The 26,939-nt window shown below is 43.1% G+C and overlaps 2 protein-coding genes across 2 annotated transcripts in view; both read left to right on the top strand.

The window, feature by feature from the left end:
* Positions 1-2,559, top strand: part of LOC121550642 (protein KIBRA-like) — a 43,015-nt gene extending 40,456 nt beyond the window's left edge. Inside the window, exons 20-22 of the mRNA XM_045210767.1 lie at positions 111-341; positions 673-791; positions 1,433-2,559. Coding sequence (XP_045066702.1) covers positions 111-341; positions 673-791; positions 1,433-1,499 — 417 coding nt within the window. The 3' untranslated portion in view covers positions 1,500-2,559. The remainder of the gene's footprint in view (positions 1-110; positions 342-672; positions 792-1,432) is intronic.
* Positions 2,560-6,386: 3,827 nt separating this feature from the next.
* LOC121550477 (arginine--tRNA ligase, cytoplasmic-like) lies at positions 6,387-23,088 on the top strand. The gene is made up of 15 exons (XM_041862745.2): positions 6,387-6,541; positions 8,104-8,238; positions 11,816-12,004; positions 12,300-12,408; positions 12,739-12,839; positions 12,966-13,087; positions 15,110-15,230; positions 15,565-15,694; positions 16,472-16,576; positions 16,827-17,005; positions 17,542-17,651; positions 18,448-18,553; positions 19,660-19,832; positions 20,851-21,098; positions 22,838-23,088. Exons 1-15 carry the CDS (start codon positions 6,497-6,499, stop codon positions 22,945-22,947), a joined length of 1,983 nt encoding a protein of 660 aa, XP_041718679.1. The 5' UTR covers positions 6,387-6,496; the 3' UTR covers positions 22,948-23,088.
* Positions 23,089-26,939: the final 3,851 nt, after the last annotated feature.

The following is a 26,939-nucleotide window of genomic DNA, read 5'->3' as shown; positions in this document are numbered from 1 at the left end:
TGAGGAAGAGAAAGACATGTGTGTTCATGTCTGAGAGAGAGTGTCTGTAATGTATCAATCATAAACTCACCGTTTCCATCTTCTTCCTCTCCCTCCTCTCCTCCCCCCAGCCCCCGGTGCCGATGCGGGGCCTGGACGGGCTGCTGCGGACCAGTCTGGACCTGGAGCTGGACCTGCAGGTGTCCAGGACTCGCCACACGCGGCTGGCCCAGGAGCTGCGAGTCCTCAGGGAGCTCAAGGAGCAGCTGGAGAGGGCCCGGCAGCAGGGCACCAGAGACCTCCCCACCTGGGTGCAGGACGACGAGCGCTTCCGCATGCTGCTCAGACAGGCTGAGAAACAGGTGGGAGAGGGAGAGACACTGACCCCCCGCAACAATCGGTCTGTCACAAAACGTTTTTGGGTGCCTCTAGAATTGCATCCTCTAGTGCAGTAGTGCACTATATACAGGGAATAGGCTGCCAGTTCATAAAAACACTTTGAGACAGATAGGATGCTCTCACCTAGTAGTTATACATTTAGATTTCATTATACATCGTTGTTCCAATACACACCTGTGAAATATGAAGAGAGGGGTTAAATGCTGTTCTAGCTGTTGACTGGCCAGGAGGAGTTGTTTAAGCCTATGTTCCAGCTTCTCTCTAAGCATCTGTGTGGTGGTGTTGTGTCTGCAGACCCGTGAGGAGCAGCTGCAGGAGCAGAGGGTGGAGAAGATGATGCGCGCTGCGGCCAAGGACGTCCACAAGATCCGAGGCCAGAGCAGGAAAGAGGTGCCAGAGGTCCAGTCCTTCAGGTCAGTACAGTAGAATACATTACATTACAGCAACAGTGCAGTGTAACATACCTCCTGTAAGAGGAGTTGATCCATTAAGCCATATCTTGTTCCCCATGTATTGGATGAATGTCAATGTGTAAATTGTATTTAGCTTCTCTCACAAGGTCTCATTAGGTCCAGTTGGATGAAGTACAATTTGTGGTCCATTCCATTTATATGCCAGTTAGTCTAGGAATGTAAGATGATATGGAATTTTGAATGGGGAAAATGGCTATGATGTGGACCAGTGCTTGTCCTTCTGAGTGGACTGGGATGGAATGACCCTGGCTCTGAAGTGACTGAAAGACGTTTGCCTCAGTGAACACATAGCCAGTGCTTGACTTGGGCTGAAATAGGACCGGTAATCATGTTGGGTGCCAGTAATGTTTAGGTGCAGGAGCTCCACAATACTTTTGAGCTAATATTCTATAAGGGGAACAGGACCTCAAGCAGTAGAACATTTGAGGTGCCGGTACTCAGCTCTGGTGATCTCATGCCCAAGTCAAGCACTGCACATAGCCCACCATTCAAAAGAAAGATATGTTCTGTTCACTGTATAGAAGGGGAGGTTAGTTGTGTTTTTTAGGCTCATGTGAAGATAGAAACTCTTCTGATTTCAGAGAGAAGATGGCCTTCTTCACTCGAGCAAAGACCAACATCCCCGATCTGCCTGCCGATGACGTGTAGCGCATTTAAAGTATTCCAGTCTTAACTGCTGTTTCCAAGGAGATTACTCTGACACAGACTTATGGTGGTATTATGAAGAATGGAGAATAATAATGTATAGGAAAAAACATCACATTTTTAAAACACTTTTCTTTTTTTTTTCTCAGTTGCTCTTTATAGTTTTTGTTATTAGCAACTAGAGCATTTTTTTTTTCTTCTCCACTCTCTGTAGCATTATTTTACTGTTACTAATAAGTGGATGTTGGTAGCTATCTTTACATGTTTTACGGTAAAATCGTCATTCCAATACCACACCAGTGCTTTCTGTGTGAAATATGAAAATATAGAGATGACAAATGCTGTTATTTTCATTAGCCAGGACCACTTACTCGCTGTAATCTAAGATGTGTATATAGACCTCCAGAGGTACTTTACTTCAACATTATTTATAGCACAACACATCTACAAAGTCAACATTCTGATTGTATGATGGTGTACTATGACCGGATGAGTGGTTTGTTGTACAGTATACTGTAACCGGCTGTCTGTCCCTAGTGGCATTGTGTTCTCCTATTACTGCACACACTGTATACTGTATATGGCATCTGTGTATGTATTACCAGTCAGGCCATCTATACTGTATTGTACATGGCTCTTGTAGTGACTCTCACTGGTGCACACACTATCTCTCAGCATTGTGTAGGAACTGCACTAACTCTCTCTAATACTCAGGTAGTTTATCGGATAGTTTGTGCACTTTAAAATAGGAATCTAAAAAAGAGCGTGATGGGGTTGAAGAAGTGGGAGGAGTGCTCCTCTCCGGCCTGGATTGATTGTTGAATCACCGTTTAACGAAGCACATTATGATTGTGAAAAACAAAAGAAGTGCATTTGAATATCATTAATTTGCATTTGATGAAGATCATTGCTGACGATAAACTCCACATTTATTGTATGAGTCAAAACCCAAGTGAAGTGATCCAAAAACCATGGAGCAACTGAGAACTCCCAAGTATACTGAACAAAAATATAAACGCAACATGCAACAATTTCAAAGATTTGACTGAGTTACAGTTCATAAAAGGTAATCAATCAATTGAAATAAATTAATTAGGCCCTAATCTATGGATTTCACATGACTGGGCAGGGGCGCTGCCACTGGGAAGCCAGGCCCAGCCAATCAGAATTTGTTTTTTCCCCACAAAAGGGCTTTATTACAGACAGAAATACTCCTCAGTTTCATCAGCTGTCCTGGTGGCTGGTCTCAGACGATCCCGCAGGTGAAGAAGCCGGATGTGGAGGACCTGGGCTGACGTAGTTACATGTGGTCTGCGGTTGTGAGGCCGGTTGGAAATACTGCGAAATTCTCTAAAACGACTGAGGCGGCATTTGGTAGAGAAATGAACATTCAATTCTCTGACAACAGCTCTGGTGGACATTCCTGCAGTCAGCATGCCAATTGCACGCTCTCTCAACTTGAGACATCTGTGGCATTGTGTTTTGTGTGACAAAACTGCACATTTTAGAGTGGCCTTTTATTGTCCCCAGCACAAGGTGCACCTTTTAATGATCATGCTGTTTAACCAGCTTCTTGATATGCCACACCTGTCAGGTGGATGGATTATCGTGGCAAAGGAGAAATGCTCACTAACAGGGATGTAAACAAATGTGTGCACAAAATTTGAGAGAAATAAGCTTTTTGTGCGTATGGAAAATGTCTGTGATCTTTTATTTCAGCTCATGAAACATGGGACCAAAATTTACATGCTGCGTTTATATTTTTGTTCAGTATATATATCTTAACCTAAAGTCTGATCATTTTTCCCGCTATCATCCCTTTTACCCCCCTCCCTTAAATTCCTTGTAACTGGACATTCTGAAGAACCATACAAACAGTATCCCAATTGTTCTTCTGTTCGCATTTTTTGCATCTCTCAAATGTACTTTCTATGTGAACCTTTCCTTATCACACTACCTGCGTTGTACTGGGTTATTTGTCAATGAGCCCCCTTCCAAAGAGCCTCTTCCCTCCCAGTCTGGGGCTGTACTAGGGACTCTTGTAGCAAACTGACAAAGCTTTGGTACATAGAGAGATCAATAATATGAGGTCGGTCTCTGTATCCATCCTGCATGGAGCATTGTCACATCAATGACCACAGGAGTTGGCGAGACAGCACAAACAGATGTGGAACCAGGCTACACTACTAGCACCATATGGAGCTGCTTAAACCAGCCATGTTGCCTTCTCTCTGTTAGAAGACATGACGAAGTCCTGCATGGTGCCTTGCCTGGCAACACTGGCTTTCAACACTGCTCTCTGTGTCAGTGGTAGAGTCATGAGCACATATGTGTCTCTGTGTAGCGATTGATCATGTCGGTGATCTTCACAGGCGACTCATAGTGCCTGCGTCTGTGTTAATGAAATGTGATGAAGAAGAAGTGAAATGTGTTAGTGGATCTACAGGGAGAAATGAGAGCTGTTTATAACTAGGCCACTGGAAACTACAGGGTGGGTGATCTGGACAAGCAGAACAGTCAGCTTGCTACTCACTCCCTGTAAACACTTGGATGGCATTTGAGATGATAGAGATGTGTTTGATGTGAGTTTGGAGGGTTGATCATAAGGGGATATATACATTGGCAAGGGCCCCTGTTCACATATTCAACACAGATGCAAATGTCTGGAGTGTTTTGGAGATTTGAGATGCTCTTTAACAAATCCTACTCACACAGGCCTTTTTTGGTGTTGACCAAGCATGATTGTGATACCTATTATATAAGGCCTGAATTACATTCTACTCATATTGGAGAAGCCAGAAATGTAACCTTATTTTCTACAGAAACATAGCTAGCTTCTTTCCCTCTCAATGGAACACTGTTTAACACCATACATACGTAGCACCCCAATATCTGATGTAGTCAGAGATGACATAAAGCTCAATTCAACACTAGGCTAATACCACTGTGGTGCTGTAGCGATTTGCCCAATCCACAAAGGTCTGGATGACATTGAAACAAACAGGTTCACGTTTATTGAATATGGCCATAGAATGAGCACAATGACTCTGAATGTGGAAAGGAGTCAGAGTGGAATTAATCACATTCCCTTCCTCAGTCACCTTCAGTGTTGATGACACCTGAGTGGCCCAGGAACTGAATTGATGTAATAGCACATTACCTTGTTTGAATGGGCATGAATTGGCTCTAACATTCTGCAAATGATGAGCAGAACTCACTGGTGTCCAGTGTCTCAGCCCAGTTGACATTGCCTTGTAGTTTGATGAATACATTCCATGTTTCATACTCTGCATATAAAATGATACCCTGATTTGAACATCAGAAAGGATTTTCTACTCCACCCCATACTAATAATGTTAGATCAGATACAGCGTTTCATTCCTACTATACTTTTTTCATCTACCCTTTCCTTACTTCCTTACTGGTTGTCTTTTACCTTGATGTGCACTCTTTTCATAAAAAACTGGACCTGTGAGCTTTAGCTAGTGATAAAGAATGTTTCTTGGGTTATTGTGATACTCCACTGTCAATCTCTATGTTGTCATTTTGTTTCACTTTTCTGTTTTAAAGGTGTAGTTAATCACACAGGCGCAAACAGGAACACACTGTCTTAGTCCCTCAACTTGATATAATATGGGTTGCATTCTTGCGCCCTCTCTAGGTTAGTGCGATGTCTTTATAGCCTCTGTCATACACAATTAGCTAGAGACCCCTTGCAAATTGAACACCAACACACAGTTTAATTTAGTTTGAAATATAATGTTACAAAAATATTAGTTTTTTTCTCCTTTGGACCATTTCCATCCTTTAGAATATTACAAACTGTACAATGTTGCACTTCACCACTGTAAAGGAAACTCACTGTTCATGGCACAACAATCTATTCTACTGGAATCGGACATTAACTGTATACTGTGAATGGATCCTTTGGACAGTGTGCCGTTTAGATTAAATATGATTTTAACCGGAGTTGAAATTGTGGTCACCATCCATTATTTGTTGCCTCAAATAATGTGTACTGTTTGCATTTGAATGTGAACTGTTTACTTAAAATGAAATCACGATTTACTCCAGTATAGAGAGAGGGAACAGAGAGGTCTTACATTAGGACTTCTGATTGGATTACACTGTGTCTGGATGGAACAGTACAATGTGATTAACTGAAGCTAGTCACGATTGACTAAAGGCTCAAATGTACTTCTATAACACCACCCGGCATGTATATTGTTGAAAAGTCAATTTCATCAGAAACAAATTATGTAGTAGGTCTTGCTTCGAGTAATCAGAAAATCATGTCAGAAACTGATGCTGGTCATGAATGATTTGTCTTCATGTAGGTGGTGATATAATTATTGTTTTGAAGTTAAAATGCATTTTTGTTTTATTATTATTATTATTATTTGTTCTGTTGTATTAAGGATGGCAATGAGCCTGGTATGTGTATGGAGATGGTTTGAGAAATACAGCATGGTATTTATTGCACTTTGTGATTTGGGTGTGCTGTTGGTTTCCTTTATAGTGAGACTCCTGAAAGCTGTGAATTTTATCATGGACACTGTACTGTCAACCAGAATTGTAAATATTTCACCAGCACAAAAAAAAATGTTTTGTAGTTTCACAAATAAACATGATTTCTTTTGTTCTACTCTTGCCTGTGCTTTCCCCTCTATTTTGTGTATCTGTGGTGTATTTAATGTCAATGAAGGTAATTTGCAGAGCACTGAATTTTGACAAACGCTTTGACAAAAAACTAAACTGCAATAAGTAGCAATAAAATGTTGCTATGTTATAAAGTTCAAGCATAACGTTATGGCAGTAGTACCTACCTATTCGTCTGTGGTAGTACATTGGGTACCCCACACGAGGGCGGTAAATGAAATTTCCGACATTTAACTTCATTACCTCTTCCTCATCTAAGCTGCCGGGTTCAAGTCACATCCTTAAAACTCATTTAGCAACAGAAGCAAACGCTAACTTATTGTTCTATACTTGTACCGAAAATGGGAGATCCTGTGTCTGAATACACGTCCCGACTTCAACAGCAGGTCAGATCTGATACTTTACGAATATCTCTTGATTTGCAAGAATGCACTGAAATTAAGCAAGTGTAGCTCCGCTAACGTTACGGCTAACATGGACATGTGGGCTCGTTGCTGACGTAATGTGTGGCAAGGCAGCTAGCTAGCTAACTTGCTTGTAAATATTGCAGCAGCTTACTAGCTGCCTTGAAATGTGCTATTACATTTACGTCATTTAGCAGACGCTCTTGAGTTAAGTCTAAGTGTTATCTTAGCCAGTCAGTCAGTGTTTGTGTGTGTGTGTGGGGAAAAGACAGATGCAGTGGTGGAAAAAGTACCCAATTACCATACTTGAGTAGAAGTAAAACAAATACCTTAATAGAAAATGACTCAAGTAAAAGTGGAAGTCACCCAGTAAAATACTAGCTACTTGAGTAAAAGTCTAAAAGTATTTGGTTTTAAATATACTTAAGTATCAAAAGTAAATGTAATTGCGAAAATATACTTAAGTATCGAAAGTAAAAGTATAAATAATTTCAAATTCCTTATATTAAGCAAGCCAGACAGCACCATTTAATTGTTTTAACAATTTACGGATAGGCAGGGGCACACTCCAACACAAATACATTATTTACAAACGAAGCATGTGTGTTTAGTGAGTCTGCCAGATCAGAGGTAGTAGGGATGACCAACGGTGTTCTTGATAAGTGCGTGAATTGGACAATTTTTCTGCCCTGCTAAGCATTCAAAATGAAAGGAGTACTTTTGTGTGTCAGGGAAAATGTATGGAGTAAAAAGTACATTATTTTCTTTAGGAATGTAATAAAGTAAAAGTTGTCAAATATATAAATAGTAAAGTACAGATACCCAAAAAACTACTTAAGTAGTAGGCTGTCTTGTAGCTCAGTTGGTAGAGCATGGCGCTTGCAACGTCAGGGTTGTGGGTTCGTTTCCCACGGGGGGACAGTATGAAAAATGTATGCACTCACTAACTGTAAGTCGCTCTGGATAAGCGCGTCTGCTAAAATGTAGTTAAGTATTTTTACATAAGTATTTTACACCACTGGACAGGTGACCGGTAAGTCAGCTGTCACTAATGCCGCGTTCAAAACAACTGCCAACTCGAAAAAAGATCCGATTGGGAAAAATGTATTGAACGGTCATCCAACTCGGAATTGAAAGTCGGGAACTCGGGCATCTTTCTAGAGCTCTGACTTTCGACCTGAAGATCACTGACGTCATGATTTGACCTAGTGTTTTTTTTTCTTCTCCGAGTTCCCAGTTGTCTTGAAAACACCTTCATTGATGTTGATGATGAAGGAAGATGCAGTGTGCGGCCCTTCCCATCTAGACATTTAGCTAGCTATCATTCATCATATATCGACATTATACTGTAGTAGACAATTATTTGCTAGCAAACTTAGCTAGCTGAAGGTTTCAGTTTTGTTCTGATGGGTGTGACATCTGATTTCCTCAATCTGTGCTGATATCAGTAGCTAAAGCTTAGTTTATGAGTCAAAGTCCTGAATATTGTCATACATTGTACCTCAACCAACATTTTCTTGACAGTGAACCCTTTCTCCGTTTAGGAGCTGGAGATCCATTCCCTCACTGCAGAGATCGAGAGCCTGAAGAACCCACAGAACCTGGGCTTGTCCTCACACCTGGATGGGCTGAAAGAGGAGAACGTGAAGCTCAAATACCGCCTCAATGTCCTCAAAAGGGTGAGTGATCACTTGTAGGAACTTCCACAAGCCACTCTGGCTACATTAATGTTATGAGATTGAGCTATCTTTCTTGTTAATTCACATACAAATCAAATCAAATGTTATTTGCCACATGCGCAGAATACAACAGGTGTAGACATTATAGTGAAATGCTTACTTACAAGCCCTTAACCAACAATGCAGTTTTTTAAAAGAAAAATGTAAAATAAAGTGTTAATTAAGAAAAAATAAAAGCAAATAGCTAAAGAGCAGCAGTAAAATAAAATAGCAGTAGGGAGTTTATATACAGTGGGGTACCGGTACAGAGTCAATGTGTGGGGGCACCGGCTAGTCGAGGTAATTGAGGTCATATGTACATGTGGGTAGAGTTAAAGTGACTATGCAAATAGTCCGGGTAGCCATGATTAGCTGTTCAGGAGTCTTATGGCTTGGGGGTAGAAGCTGTTGAGAAGCCTTTTGGACCTAGACTTGGAGCTCCGGTACCGCTTGCCGTGCGGTAGCAGAGAGAACAGTCTATGACTAGGGTGGCTGGAGTCTTTGATAATTTTTATGGCCTTCCTCAGACACCGCCTGGTATAGAGGTCCTGGATGGCAGGAAGCTTGACCCCAGTGATGTACTGGGCTGTACGCACTACCCTCTGTAGTGCCTTGCGGTCGGAGGCCGAGCAGTTGCCATACCAGGCGGTGATGCAACCAGTCAGGATGCTCTCGATGGTGCAGCTGTAGAACTTTTTGAGGATCTGAGGACCCATGCCAAATCTTTTCAGTCTCCTGAGGGGGAATAGGTTTTGTCGTGCCCTCTTCATGACTGTCTTGGTGTGTTTGGACCATGATAGTTTGTTGGTGATGTGGACACCAAGGAACTTGAAGCTCTCAACCTGTTCCACTACAGCCCCGTCGATGAGAATGGGGGCGTGCTCAGTCCTCTTTTTTTCCTGTAGTCCACAATCATCTCCTTTGTCTTGATCACGTTGAGGGAGAGGTTGTTATCCTGGCACCACACAGCCAGGTCTCTGACCTCCTCCCTATAGGCTGTCTCATCGTTGTCGGTGATCAGTCCTACCACTGTTGTGTCGTCGGCAAACTTAATTATGGTGTTGGAGTCGTGCCTGGCCATGCAGTCATGGGTGAACAGGGAGTACAGGAGGGGACTGAGCACGCACCCCTGAGGGGCCCCCGTGTTGAGGATCAGCGTGGCATATGTGTTGTTACCTACCCTTACCACCTGGGGGCAGCCCGTCAGGATGTCCAGGATCCAGTTGCAGAGGGAGGTGTTTAGTCCCAGGATCCTTAGCTTAGTGATGAGCTTTGAGGGCACTATGGTGTTCAAAGCTGAGCTGTAGTCAATGAATAGCATTCTCACGTAGGTGTTCCTCTTGTCCAGGTGGGAAAGGGCAGTGTGGAGTGCAATAGAGATTGCATCATCTGTGGATCTGTTGGGGCGGTATGCAAATTGGAGTGGGTCTAGGGTTTCTGGGATAATGGTGTTGATGTGAGCCATGACCAGCCTTTCAAAGCACTTCATGGCTACAGACGTGAGTGCTACGGGTCGGTGGTCATTTAGGCAGGTTATCTTAGTGTCCTTGGGCACAGGGACTATGGTGGTCTGCTTGAAACATGTTGGTATTACAGACTCAGTCAGGGACATGTTGAAAATGTCAGTGAAGACACTTGCCAGTTGGTCAGCACATGCTCGGAGTACACGTCCCGGTAATCCGTCTGTCCCTACGGCCTTGTGAATGTTGACCTGCTTAAAAGTCTTACTCACATCGGCTACGGATAGCGTGATCACATAGTTATCCGGAACAGTTGATGCTCTCATGCATGCTTCAGTGTTGCTTGCCTCGAAGCGAGCATAGAAGTGATTTAGCTCATCTGGTAGGCTTGTGTCACTGGGCAGTTCACGGCTGTGCTTCCCTTTGTAGTCTGTAATAGTTTTCAAGCCCTGCCACATCCGACGAGCGTCAGAGCCAGAATAGTACGATTCAATCTTAGTCTTAGTATTGACTCTTTGCCTGTTTGATGGTTCGTCGGAGGGCATAGTGGGATTTCTTATAAGCTTCCGGGTTAGAGTCCCGCTCCTTGAAAGCGGCAGCTCTACCTTTAGCTCAGTGCCGATGTTGCCTGTAATCCATGGCTTCTGGTTGGGGTATGTACGAACGGTCACTGTGGGGACAACGTCATCGATGCACTTATTGATGAAGCCGGTGACTGATGTGGTGTACTCCTCAATGCTATCTGAAGAATCCCGGAACATATTCCAGTCTGTGCTAGCAAAACAGTCCTGTAGCTTAGCATCTGCGTCATCTGACAACTTTTTTTATTAACCGAGTCACTGGTACTTCCTGCTTTAGTTTTTGCTTATAAGCAGGAATTAGGAGGATAGAGTTATGGTCAGATTTGCCAAATGGAGGGCGAGGGAGAGCTTTGTATGCGTCTCTGTGTTTGGAGTAAAGGTGGAGTTTTTTTTCTCCTCTGGTTGCACATTTAACATGCTGGTAGAAATTAGGCAGAACGGATTTAAGTTTCCCTGCATTAAAGTCCCCGGCCACTAGGAGCGCTGCATCTGGATGAGCGTTTTCCTGTCTGCTTATGGCCTTATACAGCTCATTGAGTGCAATCTTAGTGCCAGCATCGGTTTGTGGGGGTAGGTAGACAGCTACAAAAAATATAGATGAAAACTCCCTTGGTAAATAGTGTGGACTACAGCTTATCATGAGATACTCTACCTCAGGCGAGCAAAAACTCGAGACTTCCTTAGTATTCGATTTTATGCACCAGCTGTTGTTTACAAATATACACAGACCGCCACCCCTTGTCTTACCGGGGTCAGCTGTTCTATCCTGCCGATGTAGCGTATAGCCCGCTAGCTGTATGTTATCCATTTCGTCGTTCAGCCACGACTCGGTGAAACATAAGATATTACAGTTTTTAATGTCCCATTGGTAGGATAACCTTAGTCTTAGGTCATCCAATTTGTTCTCAAATGATTGAACATTGGCTAATAGGATTGATGGAAGAGGCAGTTTTACTCGCTCGCTGTCGAAACCTTACAAGGCACCCCGGCCTACGTCCACGATATCTGTCTCTTTCTCATGCGAATGACTGGGATTTGGGCCTTGTCGGGTGTCTGTAGAATATCCTTCGCGTCCGACTCGTTGAAGAAAAAATCGTCGTCCAATACGAGGTGAGTAATCGCTGTCCTGATATCCAGAAGCTCTTTTTGGTCATAAGAGATGGTGGCAGAAACATTATGTACAGAATAAATTACAAATAACACGAAAAAACACACATAATAGTACAATTGGTTAGAGGGCTGTAAAACGGCAGCCATCTTCTCCGGCGCCATCAGACAATCAAAGGAGCTGACTAAATGCTTAGTTTCACCTGTTATGTCCTCTTTCATTAGTGGTCAGAAGAGACAGAGAGGCTGAGTTGCTCTGTAAGTTCTACTGAAGGGCTGTCTCTCTCCCCCAAAGATTCTGTAGGAGGAGAGGAGAAATGCTGGGTTGCTATCTATAGGTTGTCCTCTATACATTGTATTGAAGTGCTCTGTCTATTTTCCCTATCTTAGAGTCTGCAAGAGGAGAGAAGCCAGTGCAGTAAGACCATGATGAACATCAACCAGCGTCTGCAGGAGATCTTTGGGGAGGCCATCCGGGAGGCCTGCCCCGACCTGGAGAACCCTCCCCTGACCGTCACCCCCAACCAGCAGGCAAAGTTTGGGGACTACCAGTGTAACAGCGCTATGGCCATGGCCCAGGTGGGACTAGAACACTGATGGATCTTATTCTCTGACTCTTCTTCTCTCTGAATCTCTTTCTCTTTTTCACTTACTCTTCTTTTGTTCTTTTGTTACCTGTTTTCATATGTGTTTGTGTTGCGTCTCTGTTCCTCCGATCTCTCTCCCACTGTAACTCTTTCTTTCAGTCTGTATCTATTGCTCTTTCTGAGATTGTTTTGCGTATAGCCTAAATATCAACAGCACAACTTTCATTTGAGCTGTTAGGGGGTGAATGAAATGGGAGTGTAATTGTTTTGGACTTGTTGTGTTTCAGATGATGAAATCAAAGGGCCTGAAAGTTAACCCTAGGGAGATCGCTGAGAAGATTCTGCAGAACATTCCTGACAATGAGCTCATTGAGAAGACAGAAATTGCTGGACCAGGTTTTTGCCCTCATACAATATTTAAGCTAGAGTCCTTCGTTGAAACAAAAACAAAGCTGAGGGATGGGCCTGGAGAAATGTGACCACTAATTCATAGACTGAGCTATAGATGCAAGGACTGACATTGGAGCAAAGCAAGCTTATTTTGGGTTCTGATGGGGTATGACAGTTTGAGCTCATGAGGCATTTATATTCTTCAATAATCAATGGGTATATATCATTAATTTCTAAGTCCGAAAATGGATGCAGCAACTAAGGATTCTAGCTTAATTGATTAGAGTCATGTGCTCAATGAACTGAGGGGTGTTACATTGCTTTTTGTGCTCTCAGGGTTCATCAATGTTCAGCTTAAGAGATCATTTGTGTCCAAACTGCTGACCAACCTGCTACTCAACGGTGTCCGACCTCCTCCCTTAGCGAGCAAGAAGAAGGTTGGCAAACGTCCTGCTTTTACAGACCCAACCGCTGCCCTTTTCCATTTTTAAATGTGCTTGAATCTGATATGTCCCACGGAAACCAGTGGATGAATCTTCTGTGGATGTGTGTTTGTTTTCTAGGTGGTTGTGGACTTCTCATCTCCAAACATCGCCAAGGAGATGCACGTAGGTCACCTGCGCTCCACAATCATCGGGGACAGCATGTGTCGTCTCTTTGAGTTCCTGGGCTACAACGTCTTGAGGTTAGTACATCAGTCAAAATATGACAAACATACACATTTAGTTTCTTTTTGAAGTGTACTGGTATCACTTTATTTTATGGTACAGAAATGACCAGGTGTTTACTTAAAGTACATGGTAAAATAGGAATGAAACAGTACCTAAACAATAACCTATGAATGTACAGTTGAAGTCGTAAGTTTACATACACCTTAGCCAAATACATTTAAACTCTGTTTTTCACAATTCCTGACATTTAATCCTAGTAAACATTCGCTGTCTTAGGTCAGTTAGGATCACCACTTTATTTTAAGAATGTGAAATGTCAGAATAATAGTAGAGATAATTATTTCTTTCAGCTTTTAATTCTTTCATCACATTCCCAGTGGGTCTGAAGTTTACATACACTCAATTAGTATTTGGTAGTATTGCCTTTAAATTGTTTAACTTCGGACAAACTTTTCTGGTAGCCTTCCACAAGCTTCCCACAATAAAGTTGGGTGAATTTTGGCCCATTCCTCCTGACAGAGCTGGTGTAACTGAGTCAGGTTTGTAGGCCTCCTTGCTCGCACACGCTTTTTCAGTTCTGCCCACACATTTTCTATAGGATTGAGGTCAGGGCTTTGTGATGGCCACTCCAATACCTTGACTTTGTTGTCCTTAAGCCATTTTGCCACAACTTTGGAAGTATGCTTGGGGTCATTGTCCATTTGGAAGACCCATTTGCGACCAAGCTTTAACTTCCTGACTGATGTCTTGAGATGTTGCTTCAATATATCCACATCATTTTACTTCCTCATGATGCCATCTATTTTGTGAAGTGCACCAGTCCCTCCTGCAGCAAAGCACCCCCACAGCATGATGCTGCCATCCCTGTGCTTCACGGTTGGGATGGTGTTCTTCGGCTTGCAAGCAACCCCCTTTTTCCTCCAAACATAACAATGGTCATTATGGCCAAACAGTTCTATTTTTGTTTCATCAGACCAGAGGACATTTCTCCAAAAAGTACGATCTTTGTCCCCATGTGCAGTTGCAAACCGTAGTCTGGCTTTTTTATGGTGGTTTTGGAGCAGTGTCTTCTTCCTTGCTGAGTGGCCTTTCAGGTTATGTCGATATAGGACTCGTTTTACTGTGGATATAGTAACTTTTGTACCTGTTTCCTCCAGCATCTTCACAAGGTCCTTTGCTGCTGTTCTGGGATTGATTTGCACTTTTCGCACCAAAGTACGTTCATATCTAGGAGACAGAACGCATCTCCTTCCTGAGCGGTATGATGGCTGCATGGTCCCATGGTGTTTATACTTGCGTACTATTGTTTGTACAGATGAACATGGTACCTTCAGGCGTTTGGAAATTGCTCCCAAGGATGAACCAGACTTGTGGAGGTCTACAATAATTTTTTTCTGAGGTCTTGGCTGATTTCTTTTGATTTTCCCATGATGTCAAGCAAAGAGGCACTGAGTTTGAAGGTAGGCCTTGAAATACATCCACAGGTACACCTCTAATTGACTCAAATTATGTAAATTAGCCTATCAGAAGCTTCTAAAGCCATGACATCATTTTCTGGAATTTTCCAATCTATTTAAAGGCACAGTCAACTTAGTGTATGTAAACTTCTGACCCACTGGAATTGTGATACAGTGAATTATAAGTGAAATAATCTATCTGTAAACAATTGTTGGAAAAAGTACTTGTGTCATGCACAAAGTAGATGTCCTAACCAACTTGCCAAAACTATAGTTTGTTACCAAGAAATGTGTGGAGTGGTTGAAAAACAAGTTTTAATGACTCCAACCTAAGTGTATGTAAACTTACGACTTCAACTGTGTGTAGTTTTTGTGGTACATTATTAAACAGCTGTAGCAAATGCCAGTCACTAATATACCATGACTAAGGCAAATTAATACCAACCGAGCCAGAGCCACCCCCACATTGCACCGTATGCTAGTTTATTTATGTGACACCCTGCTCTGCAGTATATCCTTTTGTGTGTGTTTTGGTTTACCATGTCATCACTGTGCATTTATTTGTGTTGTGTGCCCCAGGCTGAATCACGTAGGGGACTGGGGCACACAGTTTGGGATGCTCATCGCTCACCTGCAAGACAAGTTCCCAAACTACCTAACCGTGTCCCCTCCTATCGGAGACCTGCAGGCCTTCTACAAAGTGAGTCCACCCAAAACATCTGCTTTTTCTATAAAGTTGACCACTAGATGGAGGTGGTGGGTTAAAAAAAAGACAAGAAAAAGGGTTTGGCATCAGAAATGGCATGTCCTTTCCTCTGGCCAACTTTTGAGTTGTGTAGACTATCCTAGGCATACAATACATTCTGTTCCTCACTAGCCGTCATCAGATATGTTAACTATTGTCTCCCCTGCTGATATGAGTGATTCCTCCCTCCCTGTCTGTCTGTCTGTCTGTCTGTCTGTCTGTCTGTCTGTCTGTCTGTCTGTCTGTCTGTCTGTCTGTCTGTCTGTCTGTCTCTGTCTGTGTGTACCAGGAGTCTAAGAAGCGTTTTGATGAGGAGGAGGACTTTAAGAAGAGGGCCTACCAGTGTGTGGTCAAGCTGCAGAGCAAAGACCCAGCCTTCATCAAAGGATGGAACCTCATCTGTGACGTTTCCAGGAATGGTGGGTGGGATGAATGGATAGATGAAGGGATGATGAAAGTTAAACAATTCTAATAAAGTATTTGATCTAGGGGTAGTTAGACCTTATGCCAAGTACTGTGAAGAGTCAAAGATAACTAGGGCCCTAAAGATAACATTATTTAGCAGAAGTACATTCACAAAAATTAAGATATAGGCTACAGTAGTTCAGGTTTGAATGAAAGGTCACAATCAGACACCCAGATAAAGTTGTGGCATTGGGCATATTGGAGTTTGAGATGTTCATCAGCACCATGGAGTTTTTAAAATCTTCAAAATGGAATGTTCACATGGGGTGATGAGGTTCTTGCCACTAGTTTTCAGGGTGACTGCTCTATTGTCAGTTCTGTTTAATTGGACTTTGTGTGTGAGCGTGTGTGTGTGATAAAGGTCATGGCAAGCCTGAGGCGTCGGAGCTCTGACAGGTCACAGCTCTCCATACTGTGTGCGATCTCTGGGAGGATTTAAACCTTGACGTGACAGACAGGGAGAGAGAGGAGGAGGAGGAGGGAGGGAGAGCGAGAGAGAGAGACAATGTTCCCAATGCCTTTATCAGCCAGCAGTGCCCACGGAGACACAGCTGAGGAAGGGCAATTAGGTTGCTCCATCCTTTTATCTATTTTTTCCCCTGATCGAGTGACTTCACTTTCTCAAGTCTCATCCAAAGACATGCAATGTGTTTAGTGTTGATTTCCCCCTGATGTTGCTACTGTACTCTAACAGAGATTTACCCACCAACTCTTGTCTTTGTCTCTCGTAGAATTCCAGAAGATCTACAACTGTCTGGACATTCAGATCATCGAGAGAGGAGAGTCCTTCTACCAGGAGAAGATGACCGCCGTGGTCAAAGAGTTTGAGGCCAAAGGTCATTCAGTTTAAATCAATCAAAACAAAGATAGCTTTACGTTGTCATTCAGTTGATATTCAGCTTATTCATATTGAGCTAGAAGGACATCATGTACTCTTCGCCTCAGGTTGGTTGCTGTACTGTGCAGTTTGCTGTAGTTGGCCTATGTGACCAGAAGGGGGCACTGTTGTCTCAGCAATACTCCCAGTCATTTTCTCCTCTTTCTCGCTCGCTCAATCACTCACTCTCTTTCACTCCCTCCCTCCAGGCCTGGTGGAGATGGACGAGGGTCGTAAGATAGTGTTTGCCCCGGGCCAGCAGATCCCCCTGACAGTGGTGAAGTCTGACGGTGGCTACACCTACGACACATCAGACCTGGCCGCCCTGCGCCACCGTATCTTTGACGAGAAGGCAGACATCATCATTTACGTGACGGACAGCGGCCAGGTGAGAAGGGTGTGGAGGGAGGCCTGAGTGCCAGTCTGTTTGTGCTATCATGCCTACTCATTGTCATGCCATACATGTTTGGCTTTGACAATGACAGCATTAGGGACCAACAGATCTGGGACCATGCTACCTCTGTTGTGCCTCTGAGGTCCTGGCTTTGACACCAATGGTGTCACCTGCTGAAAATGTAATCCACTTGGGGTCAGCCGTCTGTGTCTTGGTTTCTCTGTGAGAAGAAAGACGCTGTCAGAGACAGCCGTGAGTAGGGGACTCCAGAGTACTGCTCACTCACTGTAGTTCAACACCACAAGCATTGGCTTGTCTGAGTGTTCACCGTAATTTTTATGCTGCAGAAGTTTCTACTGGAATGGATCATACATGCAAAATCATGAGGCTTACTTGCAATGTTTTGCAACCGTCACTATTAGCCTGTCAAACTCTGTCTAAACATTTAACTGGTGTCCAATACTCGTTTTATTTGTATTTATTTTTTTGGCTGTAGTTTATTATGCGTATGTCTGTTTTTTTCACAACAGGGCACCCACTTCCAGCTAGTGTTTGCAGCGGCTCAGATGATTGGCTGGTACGACCCCAATGTGACACGAGTGGAGCACGCTGGTTTCGGAGTGGTGCTGGGAGAGGACAAGTGAGTATCTACAAATTACTGAAGTTCGTTTTTCCAGGGTCCTATTCGCTAGGGCACACAACAACAAAACAGTTTTAAAACAGTTTGCAACAGAAAATGAAAATGAGTGCTTCTTATTGGACAAGTCCAGGGTGCACCTCCTGTTTCAGTACGTTTTCTTCCATTTGGTGCCTAATGAATGCGACCCAGATTGGCATACTCCAACAATCACAGACACATGCCTAATTTAGTGTTCATAGCTCAGTATACTGTACTGGGCCGTCCAAGAGAACACCCACCCGCTTGTGGCCTCATCAGCCTATTGAATTAGCACACTTAGCTTTTATTTGTCCATTCATTTGCTCTATTGGCCCATTGGTCGCGCATCATCTTGTTGTGTATGGCTACTAGGAGTCTCGTTAACCAGCAGATAATATCACCTAGTGCATTAATAAAACATCAAACACAGGCAGAGAATGGGTTGTTGGTCGTAAGAGGCTGTAGGGGAGGTGAGAGGAGCAAACTAAGTGGTGGTTAGCGCCTAGTACTTCACTATAGGCTGGGAGGGAGCTGAAGCACTGTTGAACGCTGTTCACAGTCCAATACGGGAAAGTGGAAAAGCACACATCATTTCTCATGATCACTAATTTAACATGATTTCATTAATTGAACATGATTGGATAGAGCCATGTAAGTGGAACACTACTTAGTTGTCGCAGATCCAGTTATGTTAGATTACTGGTGAAGGAAGGAAGGATGTGTTTTTGAGATGGATTTTAACAGGGCCTGAGTGTTGTCTTTGTCTGTTTGTCCACAGAAAGAAGTTTAAGACTCGCTCCGGGGACACGGTGAGGCTGATGGACCTGCTGGACGAAGGCCTGAAGAGGTCCATGGACAAACTCAAGGAGAAGGACAGGGACAAGGTGAAGAATGGATGCTGCCTGTCTTTCCAACAATACTACATAGCCATAAACTCTTCAACTCTTTGTCGAGGGCAAATCAGGTGTGATAGTTGATAGTACTTGGCTGGGACGAAACTGCAGGGTATCCACACGCACCCACCCAAACACTAACGGGAGAGTGTAGAACACGTCATTACTACAGCCTGAACAGTCATCTTACTAATGAGTGTGAAACCAGCCTGGCTGTGTGAAGTCTTTACTGAAGCCCCACAGTGAGTCCATTTGGAGTTTTAAACAGAGAACAAACAGCTACTGCTGTTGCAGATTGTCTCCTGCGTTGAACACAGCACTGTGAACGATGCCTCTCTCTAATCTTTGTGTTCTAAAGGCTCGTTGGGATACAGAAACGCATGCTCCTTCCACCTGGCGTAGCTGTCTGCCTGCAAATCGCAGTCCGCCTCTTTTTTTCTGATCCTATTACTTGTGTGTGTGTCTATGAAGCAAGAAGAGGTCCTCTGAAGTGGGGTTTGGCTGATGTGTTTCTGCTAAGCCTATAATTGTCAAGGATATCTAAAGTTACACACGCTGCATTAAATTATGCGGAAAAGTTAGTGGGTGTATAATTGCGCTGCTCCCTAGGGCGTAATCAATTAAGCAAACGCCGGCTGAGGGAGCCAATTCAGATCTATTCTGAGATCTTTTTATTTTGTTAGCGCAGGAAGCGTACTCCCCCAGCCCGTTTTTCTCCAGGCCCCTACGTAGCATCGTTGGCACCACGGGGCTGGCCACGTGCCCAACCCTGCCACCTGTTTGTCCCATTCAAATACACCCGCCCTGCACAAAACACTCAAGCACACAAATCCTATACATACAAATACTAACACAATCCACACACATCCCCACTCTCTCTAGGTACTTGTGAGCCTGTCCATACCGAACAGGGTATTTGACTCGACATGAATGTCAGAATGACAGGTCAGACTTATAGCAGTACAGTACAGTACTTGAACTTGTCCCAGAACTCTTGTGACACACACAAACAAGTTGTGACCCATATCAGATGTCCAGTGACTGAACACATGCCTGATTGGCTGTAACTCTGATCATATGATGTCTTTCTGCCCCAGGTGCTGAGCACGGAGGATCTGACCAAGGCCCAGCGCTCGGTGGCGTTCGGCTGCATCAAGTACGCCGACCTATCGCACAACCGCATAAACGACTACGTGTTCTCCTTCGACAAGATGCTGGACGACCGGGGCAACACGGCCGCCTACCTCCTCTACGCCTTCACCCGCATCAGGTGAAGGACCCTTGCAGTCCCCTAGTGGTATTGGCCCAGAGTGGCCACGCCCCCAGTCTCAGTCTCCATTTATCTGCACATGGGTGGAGGGGGAAAAAGCAGTCTTGTTCAGGGTGGTCGATGGTCACACACTAAGTCAATAGAGCACTCACAGATGGCGGTGGCTCCTGCTGTGGAGGGGAACTGGGGTTACACACGCTTGTTTGAGCATTGGGTTTGAAACCCTGAATGCTGCTCATCTTGTAGATCTGCGGTTGGAGATAGCCAAAGAACACAATGGCATTGTTCTGGGATCATTTGATTCACTGTCAGTCCCAGTCAGGATCAGATATAGTCTCTTTTGATAGCCGGCATCATGCTCCAACTAATCTCGGTTACCCAGAAGTAAAATTATCTCGCGAAAGTCTGTCATTTCGTATTTTACTTCTGGGGGGAAATACCATTAACAATTATGATTACCTTTGTGCAAAGGAAGGAAGCAAAGTCTCCTCCCTCGCAAATTGAACTCCCTTCCGCTAATTTCACCCATGTTTATCGTGGCCAAAAAGGACATCTTTGTTTTCATGAATTTTTATCATCTAACCAATTTTGACTTTGTGGGCTCTGGAATCTAGTGGAAACCGTTTATTATCTTCACACGAGCTTGAAAATCACTGCCCCAGTTTAAGCACCGCCTTCGCCGCATCCTGATTCGTCCAAATAATCAATGATTCAAACCCAAAACCAGGAACTACTGCTGCTCGTAATCACATAATTCTATGTGAGCCTTGACAGATTTCATCTGTCCACGAGAAACTGTCCACAAGAGATTATGCTCCAACCAACTGAACTATCTGGACCTGCAGCATCACCTGGGATTTGTCAATTGTAGTCCCACCTAACACATATTGCTATAATCATGTGATAACCTGCCTAGTTACAATGTAATCACAATGTAGGTACGCTTTATAAAATAGAACTGGTCTGCCATATCCTACTCCAATTCATACCCCTTCCCCTCCTGTGTCTCTGTCTGCAGGTCCATAGCCCGGCTGGCTAACATCGACGAGGCAGCGCTCCGTAAAGCAGCAGAGACCACGGAGGTGCTCCTGGAGCACGACAAGGAGTGGAAGCTGGGCAAGTGTCTCTTGCGCTTCCCTGAGATCCTCCAGAAGATCCTGGATGACCTGCTGCTCCACACGCTGTGTGACTACCTGTATGAGCTGGCCACAACCTTCACAGAGTTCTACGACAGCTGCTACTGTATTGAGAAAGACCGCCAGACAGGTAGGGCAGAGACACTGGGGTGATGGAGACTGAGAAAGTTGTCCATCTTTATCTATCCGTCTATTAGTTGGTCTGTCTGTCTCCATTCATCCATACATCCATCCATCCAATGGTCCATACTAAATGCTGGTTCTACATATCCCTGTTAGGAGTACTCTTAAAATCAGAGATATTTCTTGGCTTTGCCATTCGGTAGTTGCTGTCATGCACAGCCCCAGACTTCTGCTGGTCTCAAATAATCCTAAATTGCCCATTGGGAGGGACACTCACAAACAACTCCAGTCAGAGGTGTCAGAGAGCAAGTGACGTTGTTAGCCCATCCACTCGCATCTGTAAGCATTTACCCTACGGTGGGCCGCTTCGCTAATGCTAAGTCCTACTTACCTAGGGTTTAGCATACCACAGAGTGTTAGCTTAACGTGCTGCTCCCGAGTTAGCGCCCAAGTTAGCCCTCCTTGCAACCAAATTGAGTGTGAATTATAGGCCACAACAGCACATAAACCCCCTAGAGTCGATTGGCACACCGGTGCGTTAATCTAAGTTACATAACAAAAAAAATCCAGATCAAAATCTGTTAGTTTAAGCTAGAGATATGTTATTTTGCATTGGCTGCATCTCAATCCACCGCATCCGCCAGTGTCGCACTTCCGCGTCTGCGGTGAAAGGTGGCAGAGCTAGAGCGGTGTTTGTCAGACCATGAGACATCCCAAAAATGGGTCTTCTCACGAAAACTGTAGCGTCCGAACGGTTTGACCTACAGACCATTATGACCACTCTATGGAAAGGGGAGACTCACTATGGTGTTCTCACGACCCCCCCAAGTGTCACAGCACTCGTCTGAAGGTAACCGGTTCCGGATTAAATATGTGTATAAAAAAATATATTTATATATTTTATATATCCTAGATTTAGGACAGACACTTCAAAACCTTGTTTCTTATGATTTATTCTTTGACTGTACCTTTTGCCATTTATGAATGTGTTATTCAATGCGTTTCTATGGGCTTTAGTAGTAAAGGCCAACATCAATATTTTATCAAAACATTTTTTTATATTTTTTTATTCCTAAAGGGGTCCTAAAATTCAAAATCAAATAGCTAAATGATCCATAGTATGACCATCTTAAAACAATTCCATATGTCAGTTTAGCACCTCCCCTCCCCCAACGTCTTAGACTCTAAAGAATTACATTCTGAATGTCAGCCTGTTTTCCACCCATAGTAACAATGAAGGCCAATTTGAGTTTTAGCCATACAAATGCTAGTCTACAAACCAATGCAAGTCTTTCATGACTAGTCTATGGGTGTTTCTCAATAACACCCTATCTTTGCTTTTGTCATCCTTTGCTAAATTGGTTTTAAAGGAGCCAACTGGGATATATATCATTGGATGACAATGGCGTGGACATTACCAAGTGCTTGAATTACTCTAATACGACGATAACAGATGATTTGTTAGTGTAAATGAATGGGAAATGGTATTGTTTGTCAATTACATTAATGTCTTATAATGACCCGTCTGTTTAATTTGCCCTCTCTCTCTGGCTTAATTTCTATTGGATCTCCTCACCGTGTAGCAATCTGCCCCTTGGATCGTTGAATCGTGAACATTGATTTTGTGACTGCTCTGTTATTGGGACGTGATTTTGTGTAATTTGATTGGATTGAAATGACCTCCGATCTATGTGTTGACCCATCTCTCTGTCTCTGTCTCTCGCTGTCCTGTCTCTCTCTCGACAGGTGAGGTGGTAAAAGTAAACATGTGGAGGATGCTCCTGTGTGACGCCACTGCTGCCATCATGGCCAAAGGCTTTGACATCCTGGGCATCAACCCCATCTCCAGGATGTGACCTCATCACAGTGACATCATCACCACGCCCTCCTCCCATCTCCTCTGGCAACAGAAAAAAATAGCCTCTTCAACCCATTAACGTCACCTGGGATTTTACTGTATACCAAATAAAATAAAAATTACTGCTTGTAAAAAAGGATCTGGCACCCTGCTCATCATTCTCCATATAAATGTCAGAATACCTACCAAGAGATTGAGGAATGGCTGGAGTGGCTGCCAAAACAGCAATACTGATTTGGGCTACAGCTCAATAATTGCACAGGGGATTTGAGATCTATGTGTTAGACATTGACCTTTGTTTATTGCAGTAAATCTGGGCTGATCCTGACCCGGCCAAATAATACACTATTTCAGATGAAAGACGAGAAACAACCGGCACACTGTCGATCGCGAAGGAAGGAAGCACACAGTGCCTTGCAAAAGTATTCATCCCCCTTCGCGTTTTTCCTATTTTGTTGCATTACAACCTGTAATTTAAATGGATTTTTATTTGGATTTCATGTAATGGACCATACACAAAATACTCCAAATTTGGGTGAATAGTTATGCATGCTCAAGTTCTGTTTTTTTGTCTTATTTCTTGTTTGTTTCACAGTAATACATATTTTGCATCTTCAAAGTGGTAGGCATGTTGTGTAAATCATATGATACAAACCCCCAAAAAATCCCTTTTTAATTCCAGGTTGTAAGGCAACAAAACAGGAAAAATGCCAAGGGGGGTGAATACTTTCGCAAGCCACTGTAAGTAGCTAAACATGTATCCTTCCTTTCTTGCAAAGGGTGACGCTTAAATAGAGCATATTATTTTTGCTATTTGAGCCTCAGTTTTGGGGCCTTTTGAAGTCGACAGTGGGAAGGTTTTCTGTCATCTTAGTCCAGCTACCCCATCTGTCATCTGACTTAGTCTACATATTTGAAACCCATGCACCTGTGATATTGGTCACTTTGAGCACAGAGAGCCAAGACTGCAGAATACTTTCCTGTCCTGAAAAAGATGGTGAATCAATCAAGTGTTTTAACTATATTTTAGACTTTTCAATCCACTTTCATATCAATAGTCAATTATTGCTCCAATGATATAAACTATCATTCAAGGGTTTTTCTTTATTTTTACTCTTTTTTACATTGTAGAATAATATTGAAGACATCAAAACTATGAAATAACACATATGGAATCATGTAGTAACCAAAAAAGCATGAAACAAATCAAAAGATTATTCAAATAGCCACCCTTTGTCTTGATGACAGTTTGCACACTCTTGGCATTCTCTCAACCAGCTTCATGAGGTAGTCACTAACAGGTGTGCCTAACAGGTGTGCCTTCTTAAAAGTTCATTTGTGGAATTTCTTTCCTTCTTAATGCGTTTGAGCCAATCAGTTGTGTCCTGAGGTAGGTAGGTAGGTAGAGGGGGTATATAGAAGATAGCCCTATTTGGTAAAAGACTAAGTCCATATTATTGCAATAACTGCTCAAATAAGCAAATTGAAACGACAGTTCATCATTACTTTAAGACATGAATGTCAGTCAATACAGAAAATGTCAAGAACTTTGAAAGTTTCTTCAAGTGCAGTTTCAAAATCCATCAAGCGCTATGATGAAACTACCACAGGAATGGAAGACCCATAGTTACCTCTGCTGCAGAGGATAAGTTCAATAGAGTTACCAGCCTCAGAAATTGCAGCCCAAATAAATGCTTCACAGAGTTCAAGTCACAGACACATCTCAACATCAACTGTTCAGAGGGGACTGTGTGAATCAGGCCTTCATGTTTGAATTGCTGCAAAGAAACCACTACTAAACGACACCATTAAGAAGAAGAGACCTGCTTGGGTCAAGAAACACGAGCAATGGACATTAGACCGGTGGAAATTTGTCCTTTGGTCTGGAGTCCAAATTTGAGATTGTTGGTTCCAACCACCGTGTTTTTGTGAGACGTGGTGTGGGTGAACAGATGATCTCCGCATGTGTTATGGTGTGGGGGTGCTTTGCTGGTGACACTGTCTGTGATTTATTTAGAATTCAAGGCACACTTTACCAGTATGGCTACCACAGCATTCTGCAGCGATACACCATCCCATCTGGTTTGGGCTTAGTGGGACTATCATTTGTTTTTCAACAGGACAGTGACCGAACACACCTCCAGGCAGTGTAAGGGCTATTTTACCAAGAAGGAGAGTGATGTAGTGCTGCATCAGATGACCTGGCCTCCACAATCCCCCGACCTCAACCCAATTGAGATGGTTTGGGATGAGTCGGACGGCAGAGTGAAGGAAAAGCAGCCAACGAGTGCTAAGCATATGTGGGAACTCCTTCAAGACTGTTGGGAAAGCATTCCAGGTGAAGCTGGTTGAGAGAATGCCAAGAGCGTGCAAAGCTGTCAAGGCTAAGGGTGGCTATTTGAAGAATCTCAAATATAAAATATATTTATTTAATGCTTTTTTGGTTACTACATGATTCCGTATGTGTTATTTCATAGTTTTGATGTCTTCACTATTATTATACAATGTAGAAAATAGTAAAAATAAAGAAAAACCCAAACTTTTGACTGGTACTGTATATTTATGAAAATGTATTTAAATTGCAATGATTTTAATTTCATTGATGCAATTACATTTTATCGACTGTTTTGTTAAAGCCTCCATAATTTGCTCACATTGGAGACTCAAATGCATGATTCACGCTACAGGGCTGACCCAAACCTGCTGACTGATTTTCATTTTTTCGTTTTGTCCTTTTCAGCAGGGTTCCAGCAACTATGGTGGCTGTGTAACCAAGCCAGCCCATGTAAACCTTGGCTTGGCTAGGCACAGTTTGCCCTATAGTGTGAATCAGCAACAGAGAGACCTTGGGACAACAGTTCACTAATGATGAATGCCTTGTCCCATCCTGATAATCAGCTGTGTGATTAATGGAATTGATTAGTCCAGCTAAATGGACCATTGCTTATTATTTACTCATTGCACTGGTAGCTGTAGACCGACCAGGTATTGATTAGACTGGACTTATGTTCTAAATTACACATGATAACAAGGGGAAGGAGAAATAACAAGAGGACTAATCGGTTTGTCTTTGTCTCGATGCCAAATATCCTGTTAGTTCCTTTGTTAGTTAAATACCATATATTTTCTGTGCATGTTCAATGAACAAGGTGCATCAGTGACTTCACACAGCTTGTGACTTAACTGGCTTTACTTAGTTGGTCCTCTTGGGTCCATTGGAGCATAGGGTGTCCACCATGGCTTTCCACTTCAGTGATTTCTGTGTGAAGACTTTTGCCCCTTGCCAGGGCTTTATTGAGTTTACCACAGCATGCGGTTGCTCACTTATTAGATCTGTGGCTTCAAATTATACTCATTAGCCTCTCAAATGAAGTTGGACTAGTCTGATTAACCCTCAAAACCAACAATGTATTCTCTGTCATCTCAACTAAGTGTTGTGTTAGCAGGTGCACTAAGTTAAAGAACAAACTAATTTAGTGACCTAAATGATAGATCTCACACTCAGAGGCAGCCAAGACTTTAACTGTAAGGCTGTATTTGCCCATGGGAAAGTTATGCACTGTTGTAGATGGATACAGACTATTATTATGCTGTAAAGGTTGCCACGAGCAATATAATATACCTCTCTAAACTCGAGTTGAGCTCATAAACTGTGACAAGTGGAAGTGTCTGTGTATGATCCGTCACCAGAACTTATGAAATGTCCATATTTATATTAATATTTTATAATTCCACTGCATGACTTTATAGCAACTCAATACCTACTGGAACAGTGATTCCCAGTGCCTTTATTAAAAATGTATAAATCTTCCACAAAATGGGTACTTCGGTGCACATGTCCCCGGTTGAAGGACAATGTGCTAAAGGGGATTTGACACAGGCTTCAGGTGGAAAATGGTTTGCCACATTGTTTTGGCACCGAGCTTCAATAACACCTGCAACAGCAATAGGATTTACTCACAGTGGAATAGAGATCCCTCAGCAGTACTC

The sequence above is a fragment of the Coregonus clupeaformis genome, chromosome 35 (genome assembly GCF_020615455.1).
Source record: "Coregonus clupeaformis isolate EN_2021a chromosome 35, ASM2061545v1, whole genome shotgun sequence".
In the NCBI taxonomy this organism is placed as follows: Eukaryota; Metazoa; Chordata; class Actinopteri; order Salmoniformes; family Salmonidae; genus Coregonus; species Coregonus clupeaformis.
The sequence above is the reverse complement of the archived record's forward strand: the minus strand, read 5'-3'. Positions and strand labels throughout refer to the sequence as shown.

Coding starts and splice junctions, on each gene's coding strand:
- LOC121550477 (XM_041862745.2), top strand. CDS start 6,497: ATGGGAGATCCTGTGTCTGAATACACGTCCCGACTTCAACAGCAG. Junction 12,840..12,965: donor CCTTAGCGAGCAAGAAGAAG/GTTGGCAAACGT, acceptor TTTGTTTTCTAG/GTGGTTGTGGACTTCTCATC. Junction 19,833..20,850: donor TACGCCTTCACCCGCATCAG/GTGAAGGACCCT, acceptor CTCTGTCTGCAG/GTCCATAGCCCGGCTGGCTA.